The sequence below is a fragment of the Diospyros lotus genome, chromosome 3 (genome assembly GCF_014633365.1).
Source record: "Diospyros lotus cultivar Yz01 chromosome 3, ASM1463336v1, whole genome shotgun sequence".
Taxonomy (NCBI): domain Eukaryota; kingdom Viridiplantae; phylum Streptophyta; class Magnoliopsida; order Ericales; family Ebenaceae; genus Diospyros; species Diospyros lotus.
In genome coordinates, this window is record NC_068340.1 from 20,799,030 (window position 1) to 20,812,464 (window position 13,435).

At 39.6% G+C, this 13,435-nt stretch overlaps 1 protein-coding gene across 4 annotated transcripts in view; it reads left to right on the forward strand.

The window, feature by feature from the left end:
* The window catches only part of LOC127798326 (uncharacterized), a 42,317-nt gene that overhangs the window by 3,533 nt on the left and 25,349 nt on the right, over positions 1-13,435 (forward strand). For 3 of the 4 annotated variants that reach the window (XR_008022371.1, XR_008022372.1, XM_052331824.1), the window contains exons 2-6: positions 351-458; positions 556-690; positions 1,176-1,685; positions 1,892-2,039; positions 2,183-2,527. Coding sequence is in view for 2 of the 4 variants with exons in the window: in XM_052331824.1 (XP_052187784.1) it covers positions 351-458; positions 556-690; positions 1,176-1,685; positions 1,892-2,039; positions 2,183-2,527 (1,246 nt within the window). In the remaining 2 variants the exon portion in view is untranslated. Of the gene's footprint in view, positions 1-342; positions 459-555; positions 691-1,175; positions 1,686-1,891; positions 2,040-2,182; positions 2,528-13,435 lie in introns of all 4 variants that reach the window. The other variant, XM_052331825.1, reaches the window with a different exon arrangement.

Below are 13,435 nucleotides of genomic sequence, written 5' to 3' on the forward strand. Positions count from 1 at the left end.
CAAAACAAAATAACAGCAGAATATAATTCCTCATCCATTGCAAAGTAAAATTTGTAAACAGGTCTAGTCCTAAAATCTGAACTACATTTTTTTATCAGATTAGTATGTTGATCGGCCCAATTGGTAACCATGTTCTGGTTGTGTAAATCTGCACATTGCATTTTCTTAGAGAAGCTTGTTAAACAAAAGCTCTATACCATCTCCAGCAAAGTTTTTCATTTACTGGTTATTAGTATGTTTGGTTAGTCATCAATTTGTGTCTGAGCACACTCAGTTCATATATTCTTTGGCTCCTATTATAGTTTATATCATGTTACACTTCATTTGGATTAATTTGTTTAGTCTTGCAGGGTAAAGATCGCTACCCTTATCCAGTAGGATACAAAGCTGTCCGTCTTCATAATGGTATTATGTATGAAATGGAAATTCATGAAGGTCCTAGAGGGCCTTCATTTTCGGTGCGCATCTATTCAACTGTTATGATTTACTTGCTTGAAATTGGTTGTTGGAACTACTGAACCTCTCTATCTCTTTTATGTTTGATTCATTTGGCAGATTACTTCAACTGATGGGAAGTCATATTCAGGGCAAACTCCAGATATTGCATGGGAGAGATTTCAAAAAAAAGTCTGTCCTCACATAAAGCTGTGGCATGGAAAGCGATATATATGTAAGATAGATGGTGTTGAGGTATGTCTTGGTGCCTATTTACGTATAATTGAGGTTAGAGTTGCCCATGCAGCTGTGGTAACTGTTCTTCTGACACTGCACTATTCATCCTGTTATTATTTTCATGTGTTCTACTAAAAGTCTCAAAAATTGGTGGAAGACTTTGTTTTCATGCCGTAGATTTTTGTATGGAATTGTTTATTGTGTTTGGGTAGGGATGGCAATTTGACTTGGGTATGTAGGTTCTTGATCTGACTTGTCTTGACCCAATAGGCTGGTTTTCTGGGAGTGACTGGAGGGGAATGTAGCAGGTTACTGAGGTTTTAGACTTTTAGTAAAACCTGATCTAAGTTCAGGTTGGGTTTAAGTGTAAAACTTGTTTTTCCTTGGAGTCTGACCATATTAAATATCTATTTATAAATTACCCTTGACATGTTATTAGTAGGATCAAAATGCCCCTCCCACATATATTGCTAAATTAAGTCCCTTTTGCCTGTGGTATGCAGTTTTTTGGATTCAAAAATGCTTTTGTTCAAAGGTTACTTCGAGAATTGGTGGCAAATATTGGTGGAACTGCAGAAACAAGTTGCTTGACTCCTAGCTTTAGGAATGAGGATTCTGGGACCAAGTATTGTCCCCCAAATGCAGAGTCATGTTCTTACCCTGATCTGCTGCCATGCTTGGCAAGACTGCAGGTGAAAGGGAAGAGAAGTAAGAAAAGCAAACCTGTAAATTTGAACTTGACTACTGCTGCTAAACTCAAAAAACCCCAACCTGAAGATCAGGTTGATTTCTGCAATGACCCACTAGCTTTGCCAGCACCAGTGAACTTGGGAACTGTAGTTGGTGGAGAAAATAGTACTTTTTCAGCTGAAGATGGTTTGCCTTTGGAATCTTGTTACTCTTCTAATCAACTCAAAGTGGAAGTTCAACCCCAGAAAGAAAGCAGACTTGTTGCTTCTGAAAACTGTAAACCCACAGGAATAGGTGGCAACTCATCCATGGATGACGAAAATGTAAGCATCTTACCCCAAAAATATATCATTTTGTTTTCAACGGAACTAATTCTGGAATGAGAGTTATTATTTTCAAGTATGTTCAGAAACTGTTTGGAGTTCAATTTCTGATAAGTTCACACATTCTTGATTTTAGAAAACAATGTCTTTGGCACCATTCAAAAGAAAAATGGTCTAGTAGATGAAACGTTCTTAATTTTTCACAGCTTGATAGGTCCAGAGATGCTGAGGTTCAAGGCTGCACTTCGTCAATGGCAGCTGAGTATAAAGATGAAGAAATGTCTCTCTCAAAAAACACTGATAATATCTGTGATGTGGATCTTTGTGCACCTGATACTTTTGATCTTCTGCATGGTATTGCTCAATATCAGTATTTTTGATTGGGCTAAGCTTCCAGTTCTTGATCACTGCTGATGTTACATCATCTGCCCCTCACACTGCAGTTCAATGTATTTATTTTATTCACTAATCTTTCAAGTGATGGTATTGTTTGGCAGATGGTATGCCTGATTCTCAACCGACTAGCCAAAAGAAAAGTATTAGCGATGAGACATGTGATTTAGTTGCTCAGAATGCAGTGATTTCTGAGGGGATGGGAAGTGAGTCGCATCCAGAAGAAATCAGATCATCAAATGCAAGTTCTAGACATAGTGATTTCGATTCAGTTGGTCAGGAAATAGCCAAATCAATGATGACAGTTCTGCTTCCTCAAGCACTTCCGCTGCTCAAAATATTCTCCAGAAAGAAGAAAAGAGTAATGAGCCCTCCAAAATTTTCTACTAGTGGGGAAAGAAGGAAGAAAAATGACAGAATTGACCATTGTGTTGGTGTTGCGTCTTCTGGTAATGGATAACCTGCACTTCATTGAATTCTCTTGTTAATTTTTGGAGCAGTTGCTCCACCTGACTTCTTTAACTGAATCATTGAACTCTAATGTTACATCTGTATAGCATGCACGAAACATAAACACAACACAGACACATGGCTATGCTGATTTCAAAAATGCTGGACACTACATGTTCGAGACAACAATAACATATCCAGCCTTTATCTCACTATGTGGGGTCGGCTACATGAATTCTAGACTTCCATGTATTTCTGTCTTTTATCATATTTTTATTTAGGATCATACACTTCATATCAAACTTTATTGTCTCTCTCAAAATTTTCTTGGGTCTGCCTCTACTTTTTTTGACTAATTGTTCAATTTCACCAACTCTCTTCACAAGAGCGTCTCTTGGTTTTCTTCTCATATGACTAAACCATCTTAGTCTAATCTTTCTCATCTTCTCCTTGATTTGCATTACTCTTACCTTATTATAAATAACCTCATTTCTAATTTTATCTTTTCTTGTATGGCCGCACATCCATCTTAGCATCCTCGTAATCGTTACGCTCGTCTTTTGCTCATGCTAGTATTTGACTGCCCAACATTCTGACCCATACAACAAAACTGGTCTTATAGCTTTATTAGAATTTTCCTTTCAGTTTTAATGGAATTTTACCATCACATAACACCCCCGATGCATTTCTTCATTTTAGCAACCTGCCTTAATTCTATGCGTGACATCCTCGTGAATTTTTCCGTCTTTTTGAATCACTGATCCCAAATATCGAAAATGTCTTTTCTTTGTATGATTTGGTCTTTCAATTTTATTATAGCATCCTTCACTCTTGCATTCTTACAAAATTTACATTCCATATATTTTGTTTTTCTTCTACTTAATTTAAATCCCTTAGATTTTAAATTGTTTCTCCACAACTCAAGTTTACTGTTCACTCCCTCTTTTGTTCATCCACCAACACTATGTCATCTGCAAATAGCATATACCATGGCATCTCTGTTTGAATGTGTTTAGTGAGTTCATCCATTACTAAAGCAAATAAGTATGGACTTAGTGCAGAATCTTGATGCAGTTTCATTGTAATTTTAAACGGTTCAGTATCTTCTCTTCGCATGTTCTGACCCTTATTTCTGTACTGTGATACGTGTCCTTAAGGGCTTGTATATAGGTTATTCGAACTCCTTTCTTCTCTAAAACCCTCCATAATACTTCTCTAGGGACCCTATTATAGGCCTTTTCTAGATCTATAAATATCATATGCAGGTCCTTCTGATGATCCTGATACCTTTTCATTAGGCGCCTCAGTAGGTATATAGCTTCCATTGTTAACCTATCAGACATGAAATCAAATTGATTTTCCGAGACATCTATTTCTTTTCTAAGCATCTACTCTATTACTCTTTCCCAGAGTTTCATGGTATGGTTCATTAACTTAATTCCTTTGTAATTTTTACAGTTTTGAACATCTTCTTTGTTCTTGTATATAGGAACTAAAGTACTCTTCCTCCATTCATCTGGCATCTTTTTTGATTTAAGGATCGCGTTAAATAATTTCATTAGGCAGGAGATGCCCTCTTCTCCCATGCATATTTTCATGTTTCTATTAGTATATTATTCGGTCCCACCACCTTACGGTTTTTCATCTTTTTTAGTACTTGTCTTATTTCTTTTGAACTTATGCGTCGATAAAATGTATAGCTCATGTTCTTTTCGGAGTTACTAAGATGTCCCAACCTAACTTTTGTGTCCCCACCATCATTGAATAATTTTGTGAAATACTCTTTCCATCTCTCCTTAATCGCTCCATCATTCACCAATAGATTTTGGTTTTCATCTTTTATGCATTTCACTTGGTTTAGATCCCTTGATTTTCTTTCTCTTGCTTTAGCTAATTTATATATATCCCTTTCTTCATCTTTTGTATCAAGTCATTTATATAGATTCTCATATGCTTGACCTTGCTTCACTAACAACTCTTTTTGCTGTCTTTTTCGTTTCTTTATAATTTTTTAGGTTCTCTTTATTGCTGTACTGATATACAGTCTCATAGCAAGTTTTTTTCTTTCTAATTTTCAATTGTGCCTCTTCATTCCACCACCAAGACTCCTTAAGATTTGGGGCTTTACCATTTGTCTCTCCAAAGACTACATTTGTCATGCTTCTTAGAGCAGTAGCCATTTCCTTCCACATTTGGTTTGCCTATCCTTCTCCATTCCATTCCCTTCTACCCCTTAATTTTTCTTTGAAGATTAATTGTTTCTCCCCTTTAAATCCCACCACCTAATTCTTAGATTTTGTTTTATGTGATTTTTTCTCTTCCAATTTTTTACTTGGATGTAAAGTACCAAAAGTCTATGTTGAGTAGTCAAACACTCCCCTGATATCACCTTACAATTCGTACAACATAACTGATCCTCTTGTCTCATGAGGAAGTAATCTATTTGGGTGCTTGATGTAACATTTTTATATGTGATTAAGTGTTCGTCCCGTTTTTTGAACTTAGTATTGGTTATAATGAGCCCATATGCCATAGCAAAATTTAGAATAGACTTACCCTTATTATTAATTTTCTCGGATCCATACCCTCCATGTACCTCTCTATAGTCGCTTCCGTCTCTACCCACGTGACCATTTAAGTCACCTCCTATAATTACTTTCTCTCGTCTTGGTATCATTTGTATGAGTCCCTCTAGGTCTTCCCATAATTTTGCTTTTATCTCCTCACCTAACCTTATTTGTGGTGCATATGTACTAAAGATATTTATAGTTATTCTTCCTAGACCAACCTTCACCATAATAATCTTATCCCCTATTCTCTTTACATCCACTACCTCATCTACTAAGCTTTTATCTATAATAATTCCCACTCCATTTTTCGCTCAATCATTTTCTGTGTACCATATTTTATATCTAGTTTTTGATAAAGTTTTTGTTTTTTTCCCTACCCATCTCGTCTCTTGAAGGCACATAATATTAATCTTTCTCCTAATCATCACATCTACCACTTCCATAGCTTTACCTGTTAATGTTCCTATGTTCCATGACCCAATCCTTAATCTATGATTTTGATTTTTGCTTTGATTTTGAATTTGATTTTGTTTTTGATTTTGGACTAGCTTCTTTACCTGCATTCGTCTAATCAAATACGAGGACCCTTGCTCATTTGTCACTACATCCGGGCGCCAATGCAGCGGCCCTAGCTCACTTGACACTACATGCGGGTAGTGTAGCGCGTCGCTATGAAATGTTACGCCCCAACTATTTTTCATAGTTTGTTTAGAGTTCATGTTTTGGATCCGACTAGGTTTTACGTTGGTTGTAAGCTACCTAACACAACTCTCCTCCTTTATCCGAATTTGGGACCGACAGTGGATAACATCCCCAGGCGAAGTTACTACATGTTCAAGACAATAAACTTTAAATATATTTATGTAATATATAGCAAAATATTTGATGGAAATATAATGAAAATGTAATATAACACTTAAAATTAGAAAATCTGTAATTTTCAGGTCTTAAATCTTAAAAAACATAAAATCCACATGACAATCACTTAACATCAATATGATAAAAAAAGAAAGTTGAAGAGGAAAAAAAGAAAAAGTCGGACTGGCAACTGGTAGAGAAGATTGTTGTATTGTTCAACAGAATATTTGCTGCTACATCAAACATAAACAACAAAGAAGTGAAAGGAGGCAGAGACTGGATCACTGCAACTTCAGACAGGATAGAGCACTTCAATGGTAATGAAGAACAACTTGGGCATTGCGACGACCTTCTTCTGCTTCACAATGTCAACTTAGAGCTCCAACATGAGACTAGTTCAGGATAAGGCTTAAAACAATATTTTTAAACCCAATTATTTGTTCTTTTATATAACAACCCTAAAAAGAAGATCTTAGAATTGCATTGAAACCCCAGACTGTCTATTGCTTATCCTATTTTGGGATGCATGTCCCACCATATTTAGAGCATGCCTGACAATAAAGGCATTGATAAAAAGGTGATGTACTAGACATTGTGTCCAGGTGGATGATATGCTAGATAGATTGCATGTTTGTTTGTGTAATTAATGTCTGAAGTACTTGCGTGTTGTCATTGATGAAGTGTTTGCTTCCTAGTGTATTATTTCTTTTGCTTCCGATTGCACTGCTTCAACTTGCAGGAGTGCATGTGATGCATATCTTAAATATTGATTCTGCTTCAGTTTCCCCAAGTTTTGGACAAAGTGCACCTAGTCCTGGTGGCATCTTGGATTATCAATCTCATTCTGATACTGTAGATCCTGATTTAGCTATAGTGGATGGCAACAAATCTAGACTTGATAATTTGGGACTATCTCTTGTTGTGGATGCTTTAGGTGAGTCAACCATTGTCATTTTGGTAGGGCTATAGCAGATAAGGACAAAGAAAAAAGAAAAACATCTTGTATGTCAAAGAACAAAACCTTACTGAGAGGCCCAAGAAGGGTGGTGTTGCCTCTATAAATCATGCTTAGTTGCACCCTAGCAGGACCATTTTGCTTGTCAATAACAAGGATATGTGCAAAATGCTAGTGAAACATTTATTTAGCTTAAAGTCCTTTGTAGGGACCTCAAACATCACTTAATTAAGCTGAAGATACTGTTAAATAATTGGGAAAAAGGATGAATACTTTCTCAAATTTACAAGGAATGAATGTACAAGTATAAATAGAGAACAACTCTTAAGAAATCTCCCAAGTTTTAGGACTAGATAATTCCTAGAATATAGGATTAGATAATTCCTACTTTTTATGACTAGATTACAACAATTAATTTACAAAAAAATACAACATAAATCAGTAAGTTAGTTGTGGAGCTTTATCTTTATCTTCTACTCTCTTCGCCAATACTCTCCCTCAAGCTGGAGAATGTATATCGCACATTCCAAGCTTGTTTGTCAAATCATCAAATCTCTTTGTTGGCAAACCCTTGGTCAGTATATCTGCTACCTGATCCTCTGAAGGCACATAGGGTAACTGAATCAAACCTGTTTCTAATTTTTCCTTTACAAAATGTCTATCAATCTCAACATGTTTAGTCCTATCATGTTGAATCGGATTATGGGCTATGCAAATAGTTGCTTGGTTATCACACCTTATCCCAATTGGGCCTTGGATTTGAATCCTTAGGTCTTCTAAAATGATTTTCAACCATAAGACCTCACATAAGCCTAAGGCTATGGCTTAGAACTTTGCCTCTGCACTTGACCTTGCTATCACAGTCTGCTTCTTGCTTTTCCATGATACCAAATTTCCCCCTAGATATACACAATAACCACTTGTAGATCTTCTATCTGTTACTGAACCTACATAATCTGCATCTGAAAAACTATTGATGTCCAGTTCTTTCCTTGCTTTAAAAGAATTCCCTTGCCTGGAGTGGTCTTCAAGTAGCTTAAGATCCTCTTCACAGCTAGCACGTGCTCCTCCGTTGGATTGTGCATGAATTGACTCACAAGGCTGACTGCAAATGCTGTGTCTGGCCTTGTGTGGGATAGGTAGATTAGTCTCCCAACAAGTCTTTGATATCTCCCCTTATCCACCATTTGTTTGTTTGAATCATAGTTACCTAATACCCCCCCCCCTGCCGAGCACCGCGTTCCAGTACGCGCGCACTAGAACGCAGTGCGTTTGCATCTTGGAATGCTTGGGGACGCATCCCAATTCTCTGGTAATGAAGACCCAAGTCCCTGCTGCCATCTTCTTCCTCTCTCTTTGCACCGATATTGTCTTCTTCCTTTCTCTCTACAATAGCTCATGGTTTTTGTCAAGAAGGGGAAGTAGCGACAAGAATCAAATATGTATAAGTTCTGAAGAGAGGTTGTAGCAGGTTCCCCACTGTTCGAGCTTCTTTTCTCCAAATAGAGGTGACTACGGAATACGAATGATGATGGACAACAAATCTTTGAAGCTTCTTCAACGATGGAATACTTCAAGTTGCAAAAGATGAAGATGAGGTTTCCTTCTTCCACTGTGAGGCTTCAAGTTGTAGTAGTTGGTGGGTCTGCCCTACAGAGAGGCACAACCACCTCTCGTGAGTTGTGCTTCACCTTTTGACTTTTTGGCTGAAGTTTCTATTGGGACTCCACATCCCATAATTCCCATTGTACTTTCTAGAAATACATGGGAAACATCTCATTACACATTAAGAAGTCTTTATTGGGCTGAAGTTTTAATCATTTGTATTAGTTCCTATTTCCTAATTTATATGGTAAAAAAATCTAAAATATTTTTTAAAAAATTTATATGTTTATCGGCGTTCCACTTTGGCGCACCAAAGCGTACTATGACCCCAAGTGGTGAACCGATGAAACCTGCCCCCACGTACTGCGTCCTGGGAAAAGTGGCATACCATGCCCCCATACTGCGTTTCACGAACTAGGTAACTATGATTTGGATTATTCCACAATTTGTTATTAGGTTCAATTGGAATTTTAGATCCTTTTCCACTGAGCATACCTGTTTTTGCCAACAAATCAAGTACATATTTTCTTTGGGACAGAAAAATCCCTTCTTTCGAGTAGGCAACCTCAATGCCTAGGAAATATTTAAGAGTGCCCAAGTCCTTGATTTCGAACTCCTTGGCCAATTTTTCTTTGAGTTTGACCTACTCTTTTTTATCATCACTTGTAATAATCATATCATCAACATACACTAAAAGAATTGTTACCTTGCGTTCCTTTGAATGCTTTATAAGGAGAGTATGGTCCCCTCTACTTTGAAAATACCCTAAATCTTTCATAGCTTTAGAAAACCTGCCAAACCATGCCCTGGGTGATTGCTTAAGGCCATATAGGGCCTTCTTTAGGTGGCATACTTGTCCTTCATTTCCTTCTTGGAATCCTGGTGGTAATTCCATATATATTTCTTCCTCTAAGTCTCCATGGAGTAATGCATTTTTGACATCTAATTGTTGTAGGTTCCATTCAAAATGGGCTACCAAGGATAAGAGGATTCTAATCGTGGTCATTTTTGCTACTGGGGCAAATGTTTCAAGATAATTAATTCCATATGATTGGGTATATCCCTTAGCCACCAGCCTGGCCTTATATCTTTCCAGGGTGCCATCTGCCTTATATTTAACATTGAAAATCCATCTACACCCAACAGGATTAACCCCTTTTGGTTTGGATACAAGATTCCATGTGTGGTTCTTTTTCAAAGCCCCCGTTTCTTCCATCATGGCATTTCTCCAATTCTGATCCTTTAGTGCCTCTTGGACTGATTTAGGAATGATAACTGCATCTAAGGATGCCAGGAAGCTCCTATGTTTTGGGGAAAGCCGGTGATAGGAGATGTAATTGGTTAAGGGGTGTTTTGTGCAGTTTCTCACCCCTTTTCTAACAGCAATAGGGAGGTTTAGATCATCAAAGATAGATTTAGTAGAAGTCATGGGAATGGGTTGTGTGAGATCATTACCTTGACTAGAAACTAAGGACTGGATTGATAGGCCTCCAGTGCTGCGAACCTACCAAAGATGCTACAAGAATCAAGGGCAGGGTGGTAACACAGCTGGGTTGCGTAACAGCCAGCATGTGCACCAAGGGTAGAGTGGGAACCACAAACCAGCATGTGCATAACCAGATGCGGTTATGGAGGGGGAATAACAACCTATAAATAGGGAATAGAAGAGAGAGAAAGTGTGAAGAATTTGAGTAGAGTTTGCAAGAGAGACCTGGGCCTCTCGAATGCCCGTTCTTGTTCTTTGTTTGCATTTTTCTTGTAATTTGGAGTTGAAATTCCAGTAGTGTTTTCCTTGATTCATTGGATTCCCATCTAATGTCTTGAATCCCATCAATTTTTGGTATCAGAGCATCACCGATCCTGATGGTGAACTTGACGAACCGAGTAAGAGAATTAGAAGGGAGGATGTAAGGCATGCAACTGAGAGTTGATGCCATGAGGGGTGAGATGCAATCGATGGAGAGGAATGTCGCGAACTTGCTGGAGTAGTTCGCATGGATGAGAACAAGATGGGAAGAGCAGGAACGGGAGCGAAAAAACAAGGAAAAGATGGGAGGCCAGTCTCTAGAATTCATTCAGGATTCTGAGGCGACCCTGGAGGTGGGAGTACGACGCGCCGAGATAGGTGGAGCTGATGGGAGTTGGCGGCTGGAAATTAGAGGGCAACAATTGGAGATGCCCTTCTTCGAAGGCGATGATCCGGACGACTGGATATTCAGAGCCGAACCCTATTTTGCGGTGACTGGGATGACTAATGAGGAGAAGATAGATGCAACTGCCTTATGTTTGGAGGGAGCTGCTCTGTCGTGGTTCCAATGGGAGAAAAAGCGGCGAAGGGTGAGGGGCTGGGAGGACTTCAAGTTTTTGTTGAGAAGTCGCTTTCGACCCACCCAAGAAGGCTCTGTTGAGCAGAGGTTTTTAGCCCTCCGGCATAAAGGAACCGTTATGGAGTACCGCCAATGCTTCGAGACATTGGAACCGGAAGCCATGCTGGAAGGGCATTTCATCAATGGACTGCAACCGGATATCAAGGCCGAGTTGAGGGTGTTGAGGCTCGGGTGGTTCGAGGTGGTGTGGGTGGACCAGGGTCGAACAAGGGACAGACCATGTTGAACCCAGCTCTAACTTATCAGCGAGGGGGAATTCTACCACCCTCACAACAGCCCCAAAAGCAAGCGACGGTTAGTCCTCCTAATCCCTATCGACCATAGGCTACGGGGAGAGGGAACAACCCACACCCTTCAAGCGGCTTAGCGAGGCTGAGTGGAAGGCAAAAAGGGATAAGGGCCTAGGCTTTAGGTGTGATGAGAAGTACACTATAGGCCATAAGTGCAGAAACAAGGAGGTGCAAGTGATGATGATATACGATGAAGAGGTAGAAGAGGAGGTCGATGGGGAAGAAACGTTGGAAGAAATCGCAAGAGAGACAGGGCAAAATGGGGAGGTCATTGAGCTCTCCATTCAGTAGTTGGATTAACCACACCACAAACCATGAAGCTCAAAGGAGACGTAGAGGGGCAGCCGGTAGTGGTGCTCATTGATGGAGGAGCCACCCACAACTTCATTGCAACAGATTTGGTGTAACTGTTGGGCCTTCAGAGGACAAAAACAGCAGGGTATGGGGTGATCATGGGGATAGGGGTGGCAGTACAAGGGGCAGGAATTTGCAAGGGAGTGAAGCTTACCCTCCAAAATTTACAAATTGTGGAAGATTTTCTGCCCCTAGAGTTAGGTAGTTCTGATGTAATCCTTGGGATGAAGTGGCTAGCAGCAGTGGGGAAGATGAGGGTGGATTGGAAGGCTTTAACTATGAAATTTCAGGTTAGGGGATTGGCCGTGACTTTGCAAGGAGACCCCAGCTTGAGCAAAAGCTTGGTATCCTTGAAGGCTATGATGAAGGCCTTCAAGGAGAATGGAGAAGGGATGCTGCTTGAACTAGGAATGATAGCAGCAGAATTCAATGAATGTCAGGTAGAAGTTTTGTCGTTCCTAAAGGAGGTATTAGTTGAGTTTGAGGAGGTGTTCACAACATCGAGGGGTTGCCTCCTTCTAGAAAAAAAGACCATGCAATCAACCTACTCCCAGGCACTGTACCGGTCAATGTGCGGCCCTATCGTTACCCTTACCTACAAAAAAATGAGACCGAGAAAATGGTAGGAGAGATGTTAGCCGTCGAGATTATACAACTTAGTTCCAGCTCTTTTTCTAGTCCGGTCTTGCTTGTTAAGAAGAAGGATGGGGGGTGGCGTTTTTGTGTGGACTATAGGGCTTTGAATAAGGTGATCGTGCCTGACAAGTTTCCAATTCTAGTGATCGAGGAGCTGTTGGGTGAGCTTCATGGGGCCACGGTTTTTTCCAAGCTCGATCTTAAGTCTGGGTATCATCAAATTCGTGTTAAGGCTGGGGATGTTTCGAAGACCGCCTTCAGGACGCATGAAGGCCATTACGAGTTCCTCATTATACCATTCGGATTGACGAATGCACCAGCCACGTTTCAGTCACTGATGAACAACATTTTCAGGGAGCAATTGAGGTGTTTTGTGTTAGTATTTTTTGACAATATATTGGTTTTTAGCAGGGATTTTGAATAGCATACACAACATTTATGTTGTGTTCTGAAAATACTGGCAGCTAACCAGCTGTTTGCAAATAAGAATAAATGCTTGTTTGGACAGCTGGAAATTGAATATTTGTGCCACATCATATCATAGCAAGGGGTTTCAGCTAATTGTAGCAAGGTACAAGCTATGATAGATTGGCCTACTCCTATCACGTTGAAAGAATTGCGAGGTTTTCTTGGGCTCACGAGATATTATAGGCAATTTGTTAAGGACTATGGCAAGTTGGCTTGGCCTCTCACGGAATGACTACGAAAGAACAATTTTTTCTGGGATGAGGCAGCCGAGCAAGCTTTCCAACAGCTTAAGGTTTCCATAGTGTCGCTACCTGTTTTAGCTTTGCCGGATTTTGGTAAGCCATTTGTGGTTGAAACGGATGCATTGGGACAAGGTATGGGGGTAGTTTTAATGCAAGATCATAGACTTATTGCTTATTTCAGTCATGGCTTTAATCAGTTAGGGAGGAGGAAATCAGTTTATGAACGAGAATTGATGGCCATCGTGTTTGCAGTGCAAAAGTGGAGACATTACTTGTTGGGAAAGAAGTTTGTGGTTCGAACCAATCAAACGAGCCTCAAATTTCTGATAGAGCAAAGGTTGGTGAGTCCAGAATATCAGAAGTGGATGGTTAAATTAATTGGATTTCAATTTGAAATGCAGTATCGCCCCGAATTGGAAAATAAGGCAGCAGATGGCCTGTCCCGCATCAGCCACTCTGCTGCCCTATTAGCCTTAACAGTCCCTAAGGTGCTCCAGCTTGATCAATTGGCTTGGGAGGTAGAAAAAAATGAGAGGCTACAA